Source organism: Dryobates pubescens, chromosome 7 (genome assembly GCF_014839835.1).
Source record: "Dryobates pubescens isolate bDryPub1 chromosome 7, bDryPub1.pri, whole genome shotgun sequence".
In the NCBI taxonomy this organism is placed as follows: domain Eukaryota; kingdom Metazoa; phylum Chordata; class Aves; order Piciformes; family Picidae; genus Dryobates; species Dryobates pubescens.
The window spans coordinates 41603304-41626090 of NC_071618.1; the positions used below are offsets into that span (position 1 = coordinate 41603304).

General features: G+C 47.7%; 1 protein-coding gene across 1 annotated transcript in view; it reads left to right on the plus strand.

Annotated features, from left to right (window-relative positions):
- Positions 1-22576, plus strand: part of GPALPP1 (GPALPP motifs containing 1) — a 30757-nt gene extending 8181 nt beyond the window's left edge. Inside the window, exons 2-8 of the mRNA XM_054162985.1 lie at positions 1096-1240; positions 2110-2214; positions 9403-9511; positions 17050-17184; positions 18539-18703; positions 19271-19369; positions 22294-22576. Of these exons, the coding sequence (XP_054018960.1) occupies positions 1096-1240; positions 2110-2214; positions 9403-9511; positions 17050-17184; positions 18539-18703; positions 19271-19369; positions 22294-22512 (977 nt within the window). The 3' untranslated portion in view covers positions 22513-22576. The remainder of the gene's footprint in view (positions 1-1095; positions 1241-2109; positions 2215-9402; positions 9512-17049; positions 17185-18538; positions 18704-19270; positions 19370-22293) is intronic.
- Positions 22577-22787: the final 211 nt, after the last annotated feature.

Below are 22787 nucleotides of genomic sequence, written 5' to 3' on the forward strand. Positions count from 1 at the left end.
GGCCACACCTTGAGTCCTGTGTCCAGTTCTGGGCCCCTCAGTTTGGGAGAGATGTTGAGTTGCTGGAAGGTGTCCAGAGAAGGACAACAAAGCTGGGGAGGGGTTTGGAGCACAGCCCTGTGAGGAGAGGCTGAGGGAGCTGGGGTTGCTTAGCCTGGAGAAGAGGAGGCTCAGGGGAGACCTTCTTGCTCTCTCCACCTCCCTGAAGGGAGGTTGTAGCCAGGTGGGGGTAGGTCTCTTCTCCCAGGCAGCCAGCACCAGAACAAGAGGACATAGTCTCAAGCTGCACCAGGGGAGGTTTAGGCTGGAGGTTAGGAAGCAGTTCTTCATAGAAAAGAGTGATTGGCCATTGGAATGTGCTGCCCAGGGACGTGGTGGAGTCACCATCACTGGAGGTGTTTAGGAAGAGACTGGATGGGGCACTTGGTGCCATGGTTTAGTTGATTAGCTGCTGTCTGGTGATAGGTTGGACTTCTGGAAGGTCTTTTCCAACCTGGTTAATTCTATTCTAATTCTATTCTATTCTATTCTATTCTATTCTATTCTATTCTATTCTAATTCTAATTCTATTCTAATTCTATTCTATTCTATTCTATTCTATTCTATTCTATTCTATTCTATTCTATTCTATTCTATTCTATTCTATTCTATTCTATTCTGTTCTGTTCTGTTCTATTCTATTCTATTCTGCAGCAGGCTGGCAATTAAATTCCACTCACCTCTGGTCTCCCATTGTGTGTATGTAGAAATGATGTGATTGGTCACCAGTTGTCTTCCAACTCTGTAGTAAAGTGGCAGTTTCTTTTCAATCTCCCAGTTTACACCCAGTGAATTGTCATTCAGGTGTTAGACAGCATAGAGTCATGGCTTAGCAATGCACTAATTTGATTTGGGGAGGGGGTTTGGGTGGTGCATTGGAATACAGTGCTTAAGGAGGTGACTTCTAGAAGTTCATCGAGGTACTGTCTCTAAATGCTGGACAGAGCAATAACTGAATGAACTTAATTCCAGGCAGGTGTGTGTTTTGGGAATACAAGAGAGATTATACTCATTTGAGCTGTTTAACAGTCAGCCCACTTGGCTCTGGATGTTCAGTTGCAGGACCAGCACTGCCTCCAGGCTACAGAAGCAGCTGCAGCTCAGAAGCTCCTGGCAGCGATGACGGCTCGGCACCTCTTCCTCCACACAGAGGCACCAACAGGGATTCTGAAGAGGAGACAGAAGACAATCCAGCACCCAAGTAAGCATGTTCTTGGGTTATTTGTATTTTCACATAGCATTTCACAGAATGCATCTGGTTGGGAGAGACCTCTAAGATCATCCAGTCCAACCCTCGACCCAGCACGGAAGGGTCAGCGCTAAACCGTATCTGTAAGTGCCAGGTCCACACAGCACTTGAACACCTCCAGGGGCAGTGACACTGCCACTGCCCTGAGCAGACCATTCCAATGTTTGATAAGACTTTCAGTGAAGAAGTATTTCCTGATAGCCATCCTGAACCTCCCCTGGTGCAGTTTGTGACTATTTCCTCTGGTCCTGTTGCAACAAGGAGAGCAAGAAGGTCTCCCCTGAGCCTCCTCTTCTCCAGGCTAAGCAACCCCAGCTCCTTCAGTCTCTCCTCATAGGGCTTGAGTTCCAAACCCCTCCCCAGCTTTGTTGCCCTTCTCTGGACACCTTCCAGCAACTCAACATCTTTCCTAAACTGGGGGGCCCAGAACTGGACACAGTACTCGAGGTGTGGCCTAAGCAGTGCTGAGTCCAGAGGCAGAATGACCTCCCTGCTCCTGCTGGCCACACTGTTCCTGATGCAGGCCAGGATGCCTCTGGCTCTCCTTTTCTTTACTGAAGAGCATTCTTCTGTTGTTTATTTTAAATGTCAAAGCATTTTTTTTGGAGTGGAGCTTGGGCTCCCAGCTTTTTTAATTGCTTCAAATGATTTGGGATCCTTTTTGCCCAGTTTCCTTGGTAACTGCAGGATATTTAGTACATAAGGGCTGGCTGAGATAATTTGATATTATTGGGGATTTCCCCCCTCCCCTCTCTTTTAAAAATGGAGATAATTGCTGTGCATATCAAGAGAATTATTAAGTGAAGCCTTTGTGTTTGTAGGAAACCAAAGAGAGCTCAGGAAGAGGATGAGGAGGAGGAGGACGATGGCTTTTTCGGACCTGCTCTTCCTCCTGGGTTCAAAAAACAGGATGATTCTCCAGAGAGGTAATGGAAATGGAATCACATTCACACTCTTGTCCTCAAAACCCAATTAGCTTGGGTGAAATAGTTGGTTGCACTGTTGCAGAACACATCAGTTGTGCACTTCAGATTCAGAGAGTTAGGATTGCTGCCTCCACGCTCGGAGAAGAGGAGCAGCATTGCCTTGAAACAGAATACACAACCCTCCTATTCCTGGCTGGAAGATTGGAGAGGAAAAAGGGAAAAAAGTGTGAATTGTCCAAATTATGGGTTTGGATGTTGAATTTTTTCTGTCTCCTGCAATAGAACTAGAATAAGATAGAATAGAATAGCATAGAATTGAATTGAATTGAATTGAATTGAATTGAATTAACAAGGTTGCAAAAGACCTTCCAGATCATCAAGTCCAACCTATCACCCAACACATCTAATCAACTAAACCATGGCACCAAGTGCCACATCCAGTCTCCTCTTGAACACCTCCAGGGATGGTGACTCCACCACCTCCCTGGGCAGCACATTCCAATGGCTAATGACTCTCTCGGTGAAGAACTTTCTCCTCACCTCAAGCCTAAACTTCCCCTGGTGCAGCTTGAGACTGTGTCCTCTTGTTCTGATGCTGGTTTTCCTTAAAACCCAATTATCTTGGGTAAAATATTTGGTTGCACTGTTACAGAACACTTCATATTGTGCACTTCAGATTCAGAGAGTTAGGATTGCTGCCTCCATGCTCGGAGAAGAGGAGCAGCATTGCCTTGAAACAGAATACACAACCCTCCTATTCCTGGCTGGAAAATTGGAGAGGAAAAAGGGAAAAAAGTGTGAATTGTCCAAATTATGGGTTTGGATGTTGAATTTTTTCTGTCTCTTGCAATAGAACTAGAATAAGATAGAATAGAATAGCATAGAATAGCATTGAATTGAATTGAATTGAATTGAATTGAATTGAATTGGATTGAATTGAATTCAACTGAATTAACCAGGTTGCAAAAGACCTTCCAGATCATCAAGTCCAACCTATCACCCAACACCATCTAATCAACTAAACCATGGCACCAAGCACCCCATCCAATCCCCTCTTGTACACCTCCAGTGATGGTGACTCCACCACCTCCCTGGGCAGCACATTCCAATGGTGAACGACTCTCTCAGTGAAGAACTTTCTCCTCACCTCGAGTCTAAACTTCCCCTGGTGCAGCTTGAGACTGTGTCCTCTTGTTCTGGTGCTGGTTTTCCTTAAAACACACTCAAGGTGTGGCCTAACCAGTGCTGAGTCCAGGGGCACAATGACTTCCCTGCTCCTGCTGGCCACACTATTCCTGATGCAGGCCAGGATGCCCTTGGCCTTCATGGCCACCTGGGCACACTGCAGGCTCATGTTCAGCCTACTATCAAGCACTACCCTCTGGTCCCTTTCTGCCTGGCTGCTCTCCAGCCACTCTGACCCCAGCCTGTAGCACTGCATGGGGTTGTTGTGGCCAGTGTGTTCAATCTCCTGCCCTTGGACTCTGCCCATCTGTCCAGCCTGGCAAGGTCCCTCTGCAGAGCTCTCCTACCCTCCAACAGATCAACTCCTGCCCCCAGCTGGATGTCATCTGCCAACTTACTAATGATGGACTTAATCCCCTCATCCAGATCATCAATAAAGATCTTGAAGAGGATGGGGCCTGCATTTACAGTCAGAGGGTGAGAGTCTGCTGTGTGTCTGTATGAGAGGTTCCAGCAGTAATAAACACTTGCTGCTTGTTTTTGTTTGGGGTTGTTTTTTTCCTCCCAGCTCCTAGCCCACACTGAGAAAGCAGTTTGAGCAGAGCTGTTTTGCACCCAGCCTGATTCCCTGAATAGGTGGGAAAGGTGTGATGTGTGGGAAGAGCCTTGTCTGTCTTCCACCCCCCATACACCTGGCAGTCTAGTTTCACTGACACACTGAGGGGAGTAAGCTGTGCAGAGTGTAGACACAATGCTGTTAACTGCCTCTCCACTGCAGTGCCACTAGCCCTGAGCAGCTTGCCAGCTGACAATCTTAACCATCAATAACTGAGACTAAGGCAAGCAATTTGCTTCAGTGTATAGGCACAGTGTTGATTAGCTCTGTGTGACATTCTTGTGCCTTCAGAAAAGCTGTTGTTCTGTGAGCATCTCTTCCAGGCTCATCAAAGCAGCACATTACTGATCAGGAGCAGCTCATGTGGCAATCTGTAACTCATTAAAAGTTGTTGGAATAGTTCCAACACAAAAGATATACATGAATAGATTGCCTGTAACTTTGGAAGGAATATTGCTGTTTATCAGTGTATAGACAGAAGAGCAGCACTCATCAATGTTCCCAAAGTAAAGAATGGGATGGGATAGGATAGGATGGGATGGGATAGGATAGGATAGGATGGGATGGGATGGGATGGGATGGGATGGGATGGGATGGGATAGGATAGGATGGGATAGGATAAGTATAGGATAGGATAAGGATAGGATAGGATAGGATAGGATAGGATAGGATAGGATAGGATAGGATAGGATAAGATAGGATAGGATAGGATAGGATAGGATAGGATAGGATAGGATTGGATTAACCAGGTTGGAAAATATCTCTGAGATCATTGAGTCTAACCTATCACCCAACACCATCTCATCAACTAAACCATGGCACCAAGTGCCCCATCCAGTCTCTTCCTAAACACCTGCAGGGATGGTGACTCCACCACCTCCCTGGGCAGCACATTCCAATGGCCAATCTCTCTCTCTGGGAAGAACTTCTTCGTAACATCCAGCCTAAACCTCCCCTGGTGCAGCTTGACACTGTGTCCTCTTGTTCTGGTGGTGGTTGCCTGGGAGAAGAGACCAACCCCCACCTGGCTACAGCCTCCCTTTCAGGTAGCTGTAGACAGCAAGAAGGTCTCCCCTGAGCCTCCTCCAGGCTATTCACACATCAAGGTAAAGAGCAAAGGTTATCTTAAAAATTATGTGATACCTCAGAAGAATGTTGGAATTCCTCTCTTGAAGCATGCATGCATTAGCAAGGGCTCCCAGGTTCAACAACAAGAGAGCTTTCTTTGCCATGTATAGAATGCAATATTCCCTAAGTGAAAGCTTAATTCCTGAGTTTGGAGTGGTTTGTGGTTTGGGGTTGGGTTTTTTTGCATAGGTGGATATCAAAGTTGCCAACAGCAGCAAAAGGTGTTCAAGAGAATTTTACCTTAGATTCCCTTCACCAGTGTCCAGTTCTGGGCCCCTCAGGTTAGGAAAGAGGTTGAGTTGCTGGAAGGTGTCCAGAGAAGGGCAACAAAGCTGGGGAGGGGTTTGGAGCACAGCCCTGTGAGGAGAGGCTGAGGGAGCTGGGGTTGCTTAGCCTGGAGAAGAGGAGGCTCAGGGGAGACCTTCTTGCTCTCTACAACTACCTGAAGGGAGGTTGTAGCCAGGTGGGGGTTGGTCTCTTCTCCCAGGCAACCAGCACCAGAACAAGAGGACACAGTCTCAAGCTGCACCAGGGGAGGTTTAGGCTGGATGGTAGGAAGAAATTCTTCACAGAAAGAGAGATTGGCCATTGGAATGTGCTGGGAGGTGGTGGAGTCACCATCACTGGAGGTGTTTAGGAAGAGACTGGATGGGGCACTTGGTGCCATTATTAGATGATGTTGGGTGATAGGACTTGATGATCTCAAAGGTCTTTTCCAACCTGGTTAATCCTATCCTATCCTATCCTATCCTATCCTATCCTATCCTATCCTATCCTATCCTATCCTACTCTACTCTATTCTACTCCACTCCACTCTACTCTACTCCACTCTATTCTATTCTACTTCTATTCTATTCTATTCTATTCTATTCTATTCTATTCTATTCTATTCTATTCTATTCTATTCTACTCTATTCTATTTTACTCTATTCTACTCTATTCTATTCTAGTCCTGTTCAGAGAGCCTTTGGACATCCAGGAGGGTGTCAAGAATCATGCTGGCTGTGAGCTGCTGAGGAAAGACCCAAACAATAGGGTTATTCATGTGGAAGGGGAGAAAAATAGCACAGCAATGGAGAGCGTGGGAGGGATGAGTATGGGAATTATTTGTCTGTTCCTTGGGAAAGCCTTTGAGCTGTGTCAGAAGCAAGACACCATTTGGGATCTGCTCATTTCTTGCAGGTTGCACAGACACAGCCCCCAGCCTAGATGAGCTTAGGTATTTCAGTAGAAAGCTGGCGTTTTCCAGTTTGGTTTAACCCTTCCTCCATGCAAACTAAAGCTGCTTGTGTACTGAAATGAAAGATCCTTTTGGCTTTCTCTGTATGGGTTTAAATTCAGGCTGCTCATGCAGGGGATTTAAAGTACGCTCTTAACAAGAGAGTGGCCAGAAAGCAACAGAAAAAGAAAGTGAAAGCTGTTTCTCCTTTGCAGCAGCTAGGTGGGGATAGAACTTCACATTTAACCCAGACCTCTTGCCTGCTTTGAAACCCCAGCAGTGGTCTTGTCCTAGCCTGAGCACACATTCATGGCTTGTGTCTGTCTGTCTGCCTGTTGCTTGTGTCTTTCTGGCAGGACTTCCTGCTTTTTCTTTCCCCCTCTTTTAAGTCTTGACAATAATAGCACTGCAGTAGGGCTGGACTCATTAGGTGATGTGGGATTTAGTAGGAAATCATGATGAGGATAATGCAGTTCCTGCTGGGTTCTGTTGGATTGCCCTGAAACTCAGAGACTGGAGGTCAGAATAAGGAGCACAAAGTCCCTGTTGATGCATTCTGAGGGTACTGCCACTTGGATATCTCTTCAGGTGATAATTGTTTGGGGGGTTTTAATTAGCTTTCATTGGCTTTAAAGGATGTGGGAGATGTTCAAGAGGGGATTGGATGTGGCACTTGGTGCCATGGTCTGGTAGTCATGAGCTGTTGGGTGACAGGTTGGACTTGATGACCTTTGAGGTCTTTTCCAACCACTATGATTCTATGATTCTATAATGGGGCACTTAGTGCCGTGGTTTAGTTGATTAGATGGTGTTGGGTGATAATTGGACTTGATGATCTCAAAGGTCTTTTCCAACCTGGTTGATTCTAATTCTAATTCTAATTCTAATATTAAGAGGATCTCATCCCCAAAAGTCTTCTCAGTACTGCAAGCAGAGTTTGTAGTCTCCTTTGAACTGTTTTCCCCATGGAAAAGGGATGCTCACCTTTCTGTTTTCCTGGAGACAAAGTGCATTACACTGCTGTGCTGAGCTGCTGTGAAGTTGTCTGGGATGACAAAACATTTCTCTCCTTCCCACTCCAAAGGAAACTCAAAATCAGAGCAGTTCAGTGGCACTGCAGCTGTTTAAGAAGAGACTGGATGAGGGACTTGGTGCCATGGTTTAGTTGATTAGATGGTGTTGGGTGATAGGTTGGACACAATGATCTCAAAGGTCTTTTCCAACCTGGTTAACTCTATTCTATTCCACTCTATTCTATTTCTATTTCATTTCTATTCTATTCTATTCTATTCTATTCTATTCTATTCTATTCTATTCTATCCAGTCTGTTGACCAGTGAAACTGGTGCAAGGCAAGAGTGAACAAAATTGGCTTTGTTGCAAGAGAAAGACTAGCATGTATTTCACCTCCCAGCTTTCATTGCTTTTGAATCTGGTGAAGGAAGATAGGGAGGAAAAAAAAGTGGATTTCCTTGAGAAGAGGAGGCTCAGGGGAGACCTTCTTGCTGTCTACAACTACCTGAAGGGAGGTTGTAGGCAGGTGGGGGTTGGTCTCTTCTGCCAGGCAACCAGCACCAGAACAAGAGAACAGTCTCAGGCTGCACCAGGGGAGGTTTAGGCTGGATGTTAGGAAGTTCTTCCCAGAAAGAGAGGTTGGCCATTGGAATGTGCTGCCCAGGGAGGTGGTGGAGTCACCATCACTGGTGGTGTTAAAGAGGGGACTGGATGGGGTGCTTGGTGCCATGGTTGAGTTGATTAGATGGTGTTGGGTGATAGGTTGGACTTGATGATCTCAAAGGTCTTTACCAACCTGGTTAATTCTACTCTGTTCTACTCCTTGACTGTGTGCTGCAGCTCTCAGTTTTCTGGCATCCCAGTTACCTGCAGGAGTCCTTTGGGGAAACAGAAAACTTTTTCACTTGGTTATTCCTGTGGTGTCGGGATGGGATGGGATGGGATGGGATGGGATAGGATGGGATAGAATTGAATTGAATTGAATTGAATTGAATTGAATTGAATTGAATTGAATTGAATTGAATTGAATTGAATTGAATTGAATTGAATTGAATTGAATTAACCAGGTTGGAAGAGACCTTCAAGATCATCAAGCCCAACCTATCACCCAACACCATCTAATCAGCTAAACCATGACACCAAGCACCCCATCCAGTCTCTTCCTAAACACCTCCAGTGATGGTGACTCCACCACCTCCCTGGGGGGCACACTTGGCATGGGGAGGAAGGAGAACTGCACTTCTCATCAACATTTGACTTTTGTAGAAATCTATTTCTTCTTTTTTTATCCCTGCAGTAAACAGTGGAAGGCAATCAATTAATGTTCATTGTGTTACTTCCTTTCATTTTTCTTCCCTTCAACTGAAAACAAATATCTTCTTTTTCCTTTCTTCTTTCTTTTTTCCCTTTTTTTTCTTTTCTTTCTTTTTTTTGCTTCCTTTTTTCTTCTTTTTTCTTTTTTCTTCGTTTTTCCTTTTTTCTGTTTTCTTTCTTTTTTATTCTTTTTTTTTTCCTTTTTTTATCTTTTTTCCTTCTTTTTTTTCTTCCTTTTTTCCTTCTTTTTTCCTTTGTTTATTTTTTTCTTTTTTAACTTTTTTCTTCATTTTTTCTTCCTTTTTTCCTTCTTTTTTCCTTTTTTATTCTTTTTTCTTCTTTTTTCTTTTTTTAATCTTTTTTATTAATTTTTTCTTCTTTTCTTCCTTCTTTCTTCCTTTCTTTTTTCTTCTTTTTTCTTTTTTCTTTCTTTTTTATTCTTTTTTTCCTTTTTTCTTCTTTTTTTATCTTTTCTCCTTTTTTTCTTCTTTTTTTTCCTTCTTTTTTTCTTCTTTTTTTCCTTATTTTTTATCCTTCTTTTTTTTCTTCTTTTTTCCCTTATTTTTTCCTTCTTTTTTTTCTTTTTTTTTCTTATTTTTTTCTTCTCTTTTTTCCTTCTTTTATTTCCTTCTTTTTTTCTTCTTCCTTTTTTCTTCTTTTTTTTTTCCTTCTGTTCTTCTTCCTTCTCTTATTTTTTTGTCTTTCCCATCAAGGCCCATTATAGGTCCTGCATTGCCACCTGGCTTTAGGAAACCTTCTCAGGACACTGACAGTAGTAGATGTTCCATAGGACCATCCATTTCATCTGAATTCCATGCTCAGGTTTGTGCAAACAGAAGCCTTTTGTTTTAGTATGAGCTATCTGAAATGCTTACAGGAGCAGGAGCCTGCAGAAGTCTACTAGGCATCCTTTTCAGAGTGACAGTTTAATTTTAGAGCAGCAAGTGTCTGGCATGTTTTTGCCTGAGTCAAAGACTGAAGCATAAGTAAAGAAAGAAGCTGGCCTGGTTTGTTGTCATTTTGCTGTTAGGCTGATGATGCACTCACTGAACACAGGAGATCCAACTTGCCAGTTGCAGTGGCACTTCCTAATGTTTTTCCATTCCTGCTTCTGCTGTGACAACCTTCACAAGTGAGTGTCTTGGCAAAGCACACATCCTGAAAGCTGTAAAGGAAGTAATGCAACCTGTTAGAATGGAAATGCTTTCTTGCAACTCAAGCTTCTACCCCTTTGCAGGTGGAGGGGCAAAATGACTTAGGTATTCTGTGCCTCCTTATAAATGTGTATGAGTGGAGGTGTTAAATAAGTTTATCCAAAAGAACATGAGCCAGCAATGTGCCCAGGTGCCCAAGAAGGCCAAGGGCATCCTGGCCTGCATCAGAAATAGTCTGGCCAGCAGGAGCAGGGAAGTCATTGTGCCCCTGTACCAGACCTGGTTAGGCCACACCTTGAGCCCTGTGTCCAGTTCAGGGCCCCTCAGTTTAAGAAGGACAGTGAGACACTTGAAGGTGTCCAGAGAAGGGCAGCAAGGCTGGGGAGAGGTCTGGAGCACAGCCCTGTGAGGAAAGGCTGAGGGAGCTGGGGTTGCTTAGCCTGGAGAAGAGGAGGCTCAGGGGAGACCTTCTTGCTCTCTACAACTACCTGAAGGAAGGGAGGTTGTAGCCAGGTGGGGGTTGGTCTCTTCTCCCAGGCAACCAGCACCAGAACACGAGGACACAGTCTCAAGCTGTGCCAGGGGAGGTTTAGGCTGGAGGTGAGGAGAAAGTTCTTCCCAGAAAGAGAGATTGGCCATTGGAATGTGCTGCCCAGGGAGGTGGTGGAGTCACCATCCCTGGAGGTGTTCAAAAAGGGATTGGATGTGGCACTTGAAGCCATGGTTTAGTTAGTTCTGAGGTGTTGGTTGATAGGTTGGACTTGATGATCTCTGAGGTCTTTTCCAACCTTATTGATTCTATGATTCTATGAAAAAGTGGTACTGGATACCAGTGTGCAGGCAATTGAATGTCTCACATCCTATGATATACTAAATATTAATTCCTTGTGAGAATTAGCAGTTAGAATAGAATAGAATAAACCAGGTTGGAAGAGACTTTCAAGACATCAAGTCCAAACCATCACCCAACACCATCTAATCAACTAAACCATGGCACCAAGCACCCCATCCAGTCTCTTCCTAAACACCTCCAGTGATGGTGACTCCACCACCTCCCTGGGCAGCACATTCCCATGGCCAATCTCTCATTCTGTGTAGAACTTCTTCCTAACATCCAGTCTAAACCTCCCCTGGCACAGCTTGAGTCTCTGTCCTCTTTTTCTGGTGCTGGTTGCCTGGGAGAAGAGACCAACCCCCACCTGGCTACAGCCTCCCTTCAGGGAGTTGTAGAGAGCAAGAAGGTCTCCTCTGAGCCTCCTCTTCTCCAGGCTAAGCAACCCCAGCTCCCTCAGCCTCTCCTCACAGGGCTGTGCTCCAAACCCCTCCCCAGCTTTGTTGCCCTTCTCTGGACACCTTCCAGCAACTCAACATCAAGCAGTTACTCTGTTTATTTCTAAAACACTTCACTTTGAGTTCCTATGGGACATGCTTGCCAGGCTGGGAAAGATTAAGGCACATGGCTGCTCTGCAACTTCAATTTCTCTGGCTAGGAGTTGCAAAGTACATAGTTCTCCATCCTCCCTCCAGTGAGTGCTGTCATAATCCTTCATGAAGAGTGATGGTCTGACATTTTTAAGGTACTCATCATCTTGCAATTCCAAATAATGATTAAGCAATTTATCACAGTGACAAGTCTCTTGAGGCAGGGATGTCAAAACTGCTTTGCTTGGCTGTTTCACAAACAAAAAAGTATCTTCTTTGCCTAAATAGATCTTCTAGAATCAGCCTGGAGAAGAGGAGGCTCAGGGGAGACCTTCTTGCTCTCTACAGCTCCCTGAAGGGAGGTTGTAGCCAGGTGGGGGTTGGTCTCTTCTCCCAGGCAACCAGCACCAGAACAAGAGGACACAGTCTCAAGCTGCACCAGGGGAGGTTTAGGCTGGCTGTTAGGAAGAAATTCTTCCCAGCAAGAGAGATTGGCCATTGGAATGTGCTGCCCAGGGAGGTGGTGGAGTCACCACTTTAGGAAGAGACTGGCTGGGGTGCTTGGTGCCATGGTTTAGTTAATTAGATGGTGTTGGGTGATAGGTTGGACTTGATGATCTCAAAGGTCTCTTCCAACCTGGTTAATTCTATTCTATTCTATTCTATGCTATTCTATGCTATTCTATTCTATTCTATTCTGTTCTATTCTATTCTATTCTACTCTATTCTACTCTATTCTATTCTATTCTATTTGGGCACTGATATAGGCTGGGCAGGGACTGGCTTGAGTACAGCCCTGAAGAAAAGAACCTGGGGGTATTGGTAGATGAGAAGCTCAACATGAGCCAGCAGTATGCACTTGCAGCCCAGAAAGCCAATCACATCCTGGGCTGCATCAAGATGCAATCTGTTCTGTTCTGTTCTGTTCTGTTCTGTTCTGTTCTATTCTATTCTATTCTATTCTATTCTATTCTATTCCATTCTATTCTACTCTAAGAGATGCATAACCAGCAGCTCAAAGGAGGTGATTCTCCCCCTCTACTCCGCTCTAGTGAGGCCCCACCTGCAGTACTGCCTCCAGTTCTGGAGCCCCTGTTGCAAGAGAAATATGGCCATGCTGGAATGAGTCCAGAGAAGGCCCATGAGGATGATTAGAGGGCTGGAGCACCTCTCCTGTGAGGGCAGAGCAAAGCTGCTGTAAAGCACAGTGGCCATGCACAGTGTCCTGCTACTTGACATTGCTCTGCACACAGCCATGGAGCCTCTCTGTGGCCATAGGTAAACTTGAAACAGGCAAGTGTGCACCTTTGATACTTTGGGCTTTGCCATGACTGGCAAGATTTGGATGTATCTCCACAAGACAGCACTCCTCAGGCAAAGGACTTGGGGGTGCAGGTGGAGGAGAAGCTCAGCAGGAGCCAGCAGTATGCACTTGTAGCTGCATCAAGAGAAGCATAGCCAGCAGGTGGAGGGAGGTTATTCTCCCCATCTACTCCACAGTGGTGAGACCCCACCTGGAGTACTGTGTCCAGTTCTGGAGCCACTATTACAAGAAAAATATGGGCATGCTGGAACAAGCCCAGAGAAGGGCCTGTTGGGTGAGCTGAGGGCTGGAGCACCTCTCCTGTGAGGACAGACTGAGGCAGTTGGGGCTGTTCAGTCTGGAGAAGAGGAGGCTCTGGGGACACCTTATTGTGGGCTTACAAGTATCTGAAGGGGGCTACAAGAAAGCTGGGGAGGGACTTTTTAGGGTGTCAGGGAGTGACAGGACTAGGGGGAATGGAACAAAAGTAGAAATGGGTAGACTGAGATTGGTTGTCAGGAAGAAGTTCTTCCCCATGAGGGTGGTGAGAGACTGGCACAGGTTGTCCTGGGAGGTGGTGGAAGCCTCATCCCTGGAGGTGTTTAAGGCCAGGCTGGATGTGGCTCTGAGCAACCTGCTCTAATGTGAGGTGTCCCTGGCCATGGCAGGGAGGCTGGAAGTAGATGACCCTTGAGGTCCCTTCCAACCCTAACCATTCAATGACTCTATGACCTGTTACAGGACTTGGCTTATTTTTGTCCCTTCCTACTAACACTGAACCTTGCCCTTCAGTGTGATGAGGAACTTCTTTATTATGTTTCCATCCATTTCACTAGTATATAGCACTTGTCAAACAGCTGTGTTCCAGTCCATTTCTAGAGGCATCTTCTTCTCTGCTGACTCTTTCCTGCAGATTTCCCCCTCCAAGCTTGAAGGTGTTGTGTTTGTTCAGGGTTTCATTTCCTCTCCTGTGAGGCAGGTGGCAAGGGAGTGAACTGAAATGAAGGCTAATGAGGAAGGAGATGAGGCAACACTTCCTCAATTAAAGCTCAGCATGGAGCTTCTCTTTCATTCTCCACTGCTGTACAGTACAATTTATTATGGAAGCCTTCTGTCTTTGCATTTTTTGTGCACAGAGAGAAAGGAGAGCCTCTCCTATGCTGAGAGGCTGAGGGAGCTGGGGTTGCTTAGCCTGGAGAAGAGGAGGCTCAGGGGAGACCTTCTTGCTGTCTACAACTCCCTGAAGGGAGGTTGTAGCCAGGTGGGGGGTGGTCTCTTCTCCCAGGCAACCAGCACCAGAACAAGAGGACACAGTCTCAAACTGGACCATGGGAGGTTCAGGCTGGATGTTAGGAAGAAGTCCCTCCTAGAAAGAGTGCTCCCAGGGAGGTGGTGGAGTCACCATGACTGGAAGTGTTTATAAAGACACTGGATGAGGCACTCAGTGATTCTGTTTAATATTTAGTCTCCTTCAAACTGAGGGGTTTTGAGCCATTCTCCGAAGAACTGCTGAGAATGCAGTGTCAAAAGTGATGGAAGGAGTGAATGACAGAGCTAAGAGATCAGACTGGCAGATACTGTACACCCAGGGGAAGAGGAGAGGAGAGGAGAGGAGAGGTTCGGAGAGGAGAGGTTCGGAGAGGTTCGGAGAGGTTCGGAGAGGAGGGGAGGGGAGGGGAGGGGAGGGGAGGGGAGGGGAGGGGAGGGGAGGGGAGGGGAGGGGAGGGGAGGGGAGAGGAGAGGAGAGGAGAGGAGAGGAGAGGAGAGGAGAGGAGAGGAGAGGAGAGGAGAGGAGAGGAGAGGAGAGGAGAGGAGAGGAGAGGAGAGGAGAGGAGAGGAGAGGAGAGGAGAGGAGAGGAGAGGAGAGGAGAGGAGAGGAGAGGAGAGGAGAGGAGAGGAGAGGAGAGGAGAGGAGAGGAGAGGAGAGGAGAGGAGAGGAGAGGAGAGGAGAGGAGAAGAAGGGGAAGAGAAGGGGAAGAGAAGAGATGAGATGAGACGAGACCATCTTGGAAGAGACCTTCAAGATCATCGAGTCCAACCTATTATTCAGCACCACCTAATCAACTAAGCCATGGCACCAAGCACCCCATCAAGTCTCCTCCTGAACACCTCCTATGATGGTGACTCCACCACCTCCCTGGGCAGCACATTCCTGCCACTGTATCCTATCTGGCCTGTTAATTCTTCTAGCATCCTTACAGAATCTGAGCTTGAGACAGTTCTCCTTGTAGTACAAAGTTATGATCTTTATTCGGATCACAGAATTGTCAGGGTTGGAAGGGACCTCAAGGATCAGCCAGTTCCAAACTCCCTGCCATGGGCAGGGACACCTCACACCAGAGCAGGTTGCTCAGAGCCACATCCAGCTTGGCCTTAAACACCTCCAGGGATGAGGCTTCCACCACCTCCCAGGACAACCTGTGCCAGTCTCTCACCACCCTCATGGGGAAGAACTTCTTCCTGACAACCAATCTGAATCTACCCATTTCTACTTTTGTTCCATTCCCCCTAGTCCTGTCACTCCCTGACACCCCAAGAAGTCCCTCCCCAGCTTTCTTGTAGCCCCCTTCAGATACTGGAAGGCCACAATGAGGTCACCTGGGAGCCTTCTCTTCTCCAGACTGAACAGCCCCAACTCCTTCAGTCTGTGCTCACAGGAGAGGTGCTCCAGCCCTCTGCTCATCCTCCTGGCTCTTCTCTGGACACCTTCCAGCACCTCCAGATCCCTCTTGCAACAGGGCCTCCAGAACTGGAGGCAGTACTCCAGGTGGGGTCTCCCCAGAGCTGAGCAGAGGGGGAGAATCCCCTCCCTTGCCCTGCTGGCCACACTTCTCTTGCTGCAGCCCAGGATCTGGTTGGCTTTCCGGGCTGCAAGTGCACACTGAGAGCTCCTGGTGAGCTTCTCCTCCACCAGCACCCCCAAGTCCTTTGCCTGAGGAGTGCTGTCTTGTGGAGATACATCCAAATCTTGCCAGTCATGGCAAAGCCCAAAGTATCAAAGGTGCACACTTGCCTGTTTCAAGTTTACCTATGGCCACAGAGAGGCTCCATGGCTGTGTGCAGAGCAATGTCAAGTAGCAGGACACTGTGCATGGCCACTGTGCTTTACAGCAGCTGTGTCTCAGGTGACAGGTGATGCTTTTGGGAACGTGGAGACTGCAGTATCCATGCTGGAGTGCTAGAGCAGTTCTTACCTGGAGTTGTAATCCAGGTTTTTGTTGTCTGACAGATGTGTTGCTTTAAGTTTATGTGCTCTTCTAGGCAAAATCATAGAATCAGTAAGGTTGGAAAAGGCCTCAGAGATCATCCAGTCCAACCTAGAACCCAGCACCTTAGGACTAACTAAACCATGGCTTCAAGTGCCACATGCAATGCCTTTTTGAACACCTCCAGGGATGGTGACTCCACCACCTCCTTGGGCAGCACATTCCAAAGGCCAATCACTCTTTCTGGGAAGAACTTTCTCCTCACCTCCAGCCTAAACCTCCCCTGGCGCAGCTTGAGACTGTGTCCTCTTGTTCTGGTGCTGGTTGCCTGGGAGAAGAGACCAACCCCCACCTGGCTACAACCTCCCTTCAGGGAGTTGTAGATAGCAAGGTGGTCTCCCCTGAGCCTCCTCTTCTCCAGGCTAAGCAACCCCAGCTCCCTCAGCCTCTCCTCACAGGGCTGTGCTCAAGGCCTCTCCCCAGCCTTGTTGCCCTTCTCTGGACACATTCAAGTGTCTCAATGTCCTTCTTAAACTGAGGGGCCCAGAACTGGACACAGGGCTCAAGGTGTGGCCTAACCAGTGCTGAGTCCAGGGGCACAATGACTTCCCTGCTCCTGCTGGCCACACTATTCCTGATGCAGGCCAGGATGCCATTGGCCTTCTTGGCCACCTGGGCACACTGCTGGCTCATGTTCAGCCAACTCTCAACCAGTACCCCCAGGTCCCTCTCTGACTGGCTGCTCTCAGCCACTCTGACCCCAGCCTGTAGCTCTTCATGGGGTTGCTGTGACTAAAGTGCAGCACCCTGCACTTGGACTTGTTAAATGCCTCCATGTTGGACTCTGCCCTTCTGTCCAGCCTGGCAAGGTCCCTCTGCAGAGCTCTCCTACCCTCTAACAGATCAACTCCTGCCCCCAGCCTGGTGTCATCTGCAAACCTACTGCTGATGGACTCAATCCCCTCATCCAGATCATCAATAAAGACCTTGAACAGGATGGGGCCCAGCACTGATCCCTGGGGGACACCACTGGTGCCTGGCTGCCAGCTGGCTGTGGCACCATTCACCACCACTCCCTGGGCTCAGCCTCCAGCCAGTTCCTAACCCAGCTCAGAGTGCTGCTGCCCAAGCCAGGGGCTGCCAGCTTGGCCAGGAGTTTGCTGTGGGGGACGGGGTCAAAGGCCTTGCTGAAGAAATCATTGCAATGGTATGAAGCTCAAATGTTTGTGGGCAGTCTTAGCACTGTGGCTGAGAGAAATGCTTTATTTCTGGAAGATAACAGATAGCAGTGAGGAAGATGATGACATCATAGGCCCCATGCCTGCTGAAGGACCAGTGGAGTCTGATGTGACCAAGGACTTCGAACGCAGAGCTCAGAGAATGAAGGAGAAGCTTACTTCAGCAGACAGTGTGAGTTGGACTTCTTAATCTCTCTTGCTGGGGTGTGGGGGTGGTGCTGGTTGTCTGTTTGCCTGTTTCTCTCTGAACCCAGTTGTGGTTCTGCTTGGGATGCTGTTTGCAACTGCTAAGACAGAGCAAAATCCACAATTGCAGATGGAGGATGAGAGATTCAGACAGCAAGGATCTATTATGAAGAGAGTCCAGTGGAAGGCCACAAAGATGATTTGGGCTTGAGGCTGAGAGGCTTGGAACTCTTTAGCCTGGAAAAGAGAAGGCTGAGAAGGGATCTCATGATCTAAAGGGTCTTGATGATGGGGCTGGCTTCTTTCATTGGCCAGTGGTAGGACAAGAGGCAATGGATACAAATGAGAGCTCAGGAGGTGTCACTTGAACTTAAGGAGAAACTACATGGAGGGTCACAAAGCACTGTAACAGGCTGCCCAGAGAGGAGGTCATCCTTGCCTGTATCAGGAACAGTGTGGCCAGCAGGAGCAGGGAAGTCATTTTGACCCTGTGCTCAGCACTGGTTAGGCCACACCTTGAGTCCTGTGTCCAGTTCTGGGCCCCTCAGGTTAGGAAAGATGTTGAGATGCTGGAAGGTGTCCAGAGAAGGGCAACAAAGCTGGGGAGGGGTTTGGAGCACAGCCCTGGGAGGAGAGGCTGAGGGAGCTGGGGTTGCTTAGCCTGGAGAAGAGGAGGCTCAGGGGAGACCTTCTTGCTGCCTGCAGCTACCTGAAGGGAGGTTGTAGCCAGGTGGGGGTTGGTCTCTTCTCCCAGGCTACCAGCACCAGAACAAGAGCACACAGGGCCAGGGGAGGTTTAGGCTGGAGGTTAGGAAGAAGTTCTTCCCAGCAAGAGAGATTGGCCATTGGAATGTGCTGCCCAGGGAGGTGGTGGAGTCATCATCACTGGAGGTGTTTAGGAGGAGACTGGATGGGGTGCTTGGTGCCATGGTTGAGTTGATTAGATGGTGTTGGGTGATAGGTTGGACTTGATGATCTCGGAGGTCTTTTCCAACCTGGTTAATTCTATTCTATTCTATTTGACTGAGGTGGAATCTTCTTCTCTGGAGACTTTCAAAGCCCACCTGGGTATATTCCCATGCAATTGGATACAGGCATACCTGTGTTAGAAGGGGGTTGGTCTAAATGATCTCCAGGAGTCTCACAGAATCACCAGGGTTGGAAGAGAGCTCAAAGATCATCAAGTCCAACCTGTCACCACAGACCTCATGACTAAACCATGGCACCAAGTGCCACATCTCTTCCTACCCCCTACCATTCTATGATTAAGCTTTTTGTTGTTGGTTGCTTTTGTTGTTTGTTTTTTTCCCCTCTTTCCCCAATCTGTTTCTTTTGTAAAGGATGAACCCAAGCAAATCACTAGGGAGCTGTGGATGACAGAGCTTCCACCTGAACTGAAAAGCTTTGGATTTGGCCCAAGAACATTCAAGAGAAGAGCCAATGACAGCTCAGGAGATAGATCTGTTTGGACAGATACTCCAGCTGACAGGGAGAGAAAAGCCAAGGTAAGCATTTATTCATCCATCCATGCTCCCTGCAGGTACATATGTCACTGATATTATCATAGTATCAGTCAGGGTTGGAAGGGACCACAAGGATCAGCTAGTTCCAACCCCCCTGCCATGGGCAGGGACACCCCACACTACATCAGGCTGGCCAGAGCCTCATCCAGCCTGCTCTTAAACACCTCCAGGGAGGTGACAGCAAAGTAAAGATACCCTGGGCTGGTCAAAGAAAAGCTTTTTCCCTGGTTTCTCTTTGTTATCAGAGCTCAGCAATCCAAGATTAGAGGTAAAAGCAAAGAAATAACAGTTTTGAGTAACACTGATACTCATTTGTTCCCTTTCCCTTCTTCAGCAATCAGATAACTGAATAACTGTCAGCTCACTGAATTTCCAGTTACACTCTGTCCAGTTTCTTCCTTTATGAAGCTGAGCACCAAAAATACCTGGTGGCCCCTCTGGTGGCCTCTGCCCTTGGGATTTGATAAGAGTAAATACAGATTGCCTTGCTGTTTTGTACTTCAGACACTGTGGTTGCTCTAGTGTGTGTGATTTGTTTCTACCCATCAGGAAAGAGAAGAGGCAAAAAAGTCAACTAGTAAGGACAATGAAGACAGTGCATTATCTGGGAGAGACAGGAGGCTTGTGGAGCAGGTGACTTCATACAATGTAAGTGTCATAGGAAAATGCTTCCTCCTCTTCCTGCATTGCCTTTAGTTTTTCACTCTTCTGGCTCTCATTTCCAGCACTGTTGGTTTCCATGGTGATGCCACTGCAGTCTTCCCTTCTGCTGCCCAAACCTACTGAGTCACAGAATCACCAAGGTTGGAGGAGACCTCAAAGATCATCGAGTCCAACCTGTCACCACAGACCTCATGACTAGACCATGGCACCAAGTGCCACGTCCAATCCCCTCTTGAACACCTCCAGGGATGGTGACTCCACCACCTCCCTGGGCAGCACATTCCAATGGCTAACAACTCTCTCTGGGAAGAACTTTCTCCTCACCTCCAGCCTAAACTTCCTCTTCAGTCCTGTGTCCAGTTCTGGGCCCCTCAGTTTAAGAAGGATATTGAGACACTTGAATGTGACAGCTGGCTGAACATGAGCCAGCAGTGTGCCCAGGTGGCCAAGAAGGCCAATGGCATCCTGGTCTGCATCAGGAATAGTGTGGCCAGCAGGAGCAGGGAAGTCATTGTGCCTCTGGACTCAGCACTGGTTAGGCCACACCTTGAGTCCTGTGTCCAGTTCTGGGCCCCTCAGTTTAGGAAAGATGTTGAGTTGCTGGAAGGTGTCCAGAGAAGGGCAACAAAGCTGGGGAGGGGTTTGGAGCACAGCCCTGTGAGGAGAGGCTGAGGGAGCTGGGGTTGCTTATCCTGGAGAAGAGGAGGCTCAGGGGAGACCTTCTTGCTCTCTACAAGTACCTGAAGGGAGGTTGTGGACAGGTGGGGGTTGGTCTCTTCTCCCAGACAACCAGCACCAGAACAAGAGGACACAGTCTTAAGCTGTGCCAGGGGAAGTTTAGGCTGGAGGTGAGGAGAAAGTTCTTCCCAGAAAGAGAGATTGGCCATTGGAATGTGCTGCCCAGGGAGGTGGTGGAGTCACCATCCCTGGAGGTGCTCAAGAGGGGATTGGATGTGGCACTTGGTGCCATGGTTTAGTTAGTCCTGAGGTGTTGGGTGACAGGTTGGACTTGATGATCTCTGAGGTCTTGTCCCACTTTGAGGCCAGGCAGATCCTCTCTTGCCTCTCACTGGGGCAGAAAAATGAGACTCACACAAATGGATTGCAGAAGGGATGGAAAGTTTAAATGGAAAAGCAGTGAGTGTTGTACAGAGGGCCACAAGCACAGTGACAAAAGAAACCCAAAGCATGCAGAATCCCCTTACAGCATACCCAAGAGCCTCCCAGTATTTCCCTTCTCCCTGCCTGAGGGTATACCCAAAGCCCCCAGGACTCTTTATTCCCCCCTCCCCCCTCCACTGTTAGGCTAATCTCAGCTAGCCAGGTCTGAGATTGCCCTTCTCCCCTTCTCCTCCTGGCATTAGGCCTAGAGATCACTCCCCTTCATTACCAGATAGGGAGCATCTGCCATGGGAGCAGCAAGGGAAGAAAGAGGAAGTGAGAGAGAGACCTTGCTGATGTGTTTATAGGGTGCAGGACATCATGCATATGAAACACACTATTTCCTCTGTCCACCCACTGGGCTGGACACTGATGACACCAGAGGTGCATCTGCTATGGCAGCAACAGGAAGCACCCAGCCTGAACTGCCACAGCTCTTTTCCACCCTTATTGATTCTGTGAGTCTATAATGGCCAACATCCCAAGAGTGAGACAGCAGTTGCAGGACAAAATAGGCATTAGGCCAAGAAAAAGCTTGATGAGCTAAGCAGATCAATGAATTCATTACACTGGGTAATTAATTACAGCTCCTTAACTGCTGATTGCAACAGGATTGCTACATGGACATTTTCCTCCATCTCTGCAGCAGCAGATGATTTTCACAGATATTGATTGCTCCTGTCTGAAGTCAGCACAAGTTTTCTGTTCTCTTGGGGTTGAATCCTGGTCTTTAATAGAATCATAGAAGCAATAAGCTTGGAAAAGACCTCAGAGATCAGCATGTCCAAGCTGTCATCCAACACCTCAGCACTAACTAAACCATGGCACCAAGCACCCCATCCAGTCTCTTCCTAAACGCTTCCAGTGATGGTGACTCCACCACCTCCCTGGGCAGCACATTCCAAGGGCCAATCTCTCTTTCTGGGAAGAACTTCCTCCTCACTTCCAGCCTAAACCTCCCCTGGCACAGCTTGAGACTGTGTCCTCTTGTTCTGGTGCTTCCCTTGACGTGTTGTCTTCATTTGTCTCTGCTAATAATGGCAATTTTTCTACTCTGTTTTGCATTAGTTGTACAATTAATCTCTTTTCAAGTTACTAAGAGGTCAGTGTAGGAAAGAGGTTGAGTTGCTGGAAGGTGTCCAGAGAAGGGCAACAAAGCTGGGGAGGGGTTTGGAGCACAGCCCTGTGAGGAGAGGCTGAGGGAGCTGGGGTTGCTTAGCCTGGAGAAGAGGAGGCTCAGGGGAGACCTTCTTGCTGTCTACAACTACCTGAAGGGAGGTTGTAGCCAGGTGGGGGTTGGTCTCTTCTCCCAGGCAACCAGTACCAGAACAAGAGGACACAGTCTCAAGCAGCACCAGGGGAGGTTTAGGCTGGATGTTAGGAAGAAGTTCTTCCCTGAGAGAGAGATTGGCCATTGGAATGTGCTGCCCAGGGAGGTGGTGGAGTCGCCATCCCTGGAGGTGTTCAAGAGGGGATTGGACGTGGCACTTGGCGCCATGGTTGAGTTGATCAGATGGTGTTGGATGGTAGGTTGGACTTGATGATCTCAAAGGTGTTTTCCAAGCTGGTTAATTCTGTATTCCTAGAACAGCTTAGGTTGGAAGGCACCTCAGGGATCCTCTACTCCAAATCCTCTCTTTCTAGAACTCCTTAATCTTCCCAACTCCAATCTTCCCAACTGGATTGGCTGCACCTGGGTAACGTTTCCTGAGACTTCTCTTTCCCCTTCCTTCTTCTCACGTTTCCAGGAGTCCAAGAGGTCAGAATCTCTCATGGACATGCATCAGAAAAAGCTGAAGAGCAAAGCCTCAGAGGAAAAGAGCAAGCCTCAGGAAAGAAGGCCGTTTGACCGAGACCAGGACCTCCAAGTCAACCGATTTGACGAGGCCCAGAAGAAAGCTCTCCTGAGGAAATCCAGGGATCTCAACTCCAAATTTGAGCACAGCAAAGGCAATATGTTTCTATAGTGCAAAAGCAGGAAGCTTTGGTTTGGAAGTGAAGTCAAGGCAACTTTGAATGCTTAACCTTGGGGGTTTTTTTGAAGTGTTTGCTGTAAATATTTGTAGGGCAAAATAAATTTGTCTGAGGTTCAACCATTTTAGCCTGTCTGCAAAGAGTGTGCTAGGGCAGCAAAGCTGGGGAGGCTGAATGTTAGGAAGGAATGCTTCACAGAGTGACTGGCCATTGGAATGTGCTGCCCAGGGAGGTGGTGGAGTCACCATCCCTGGAGGTGCTCAAGAAG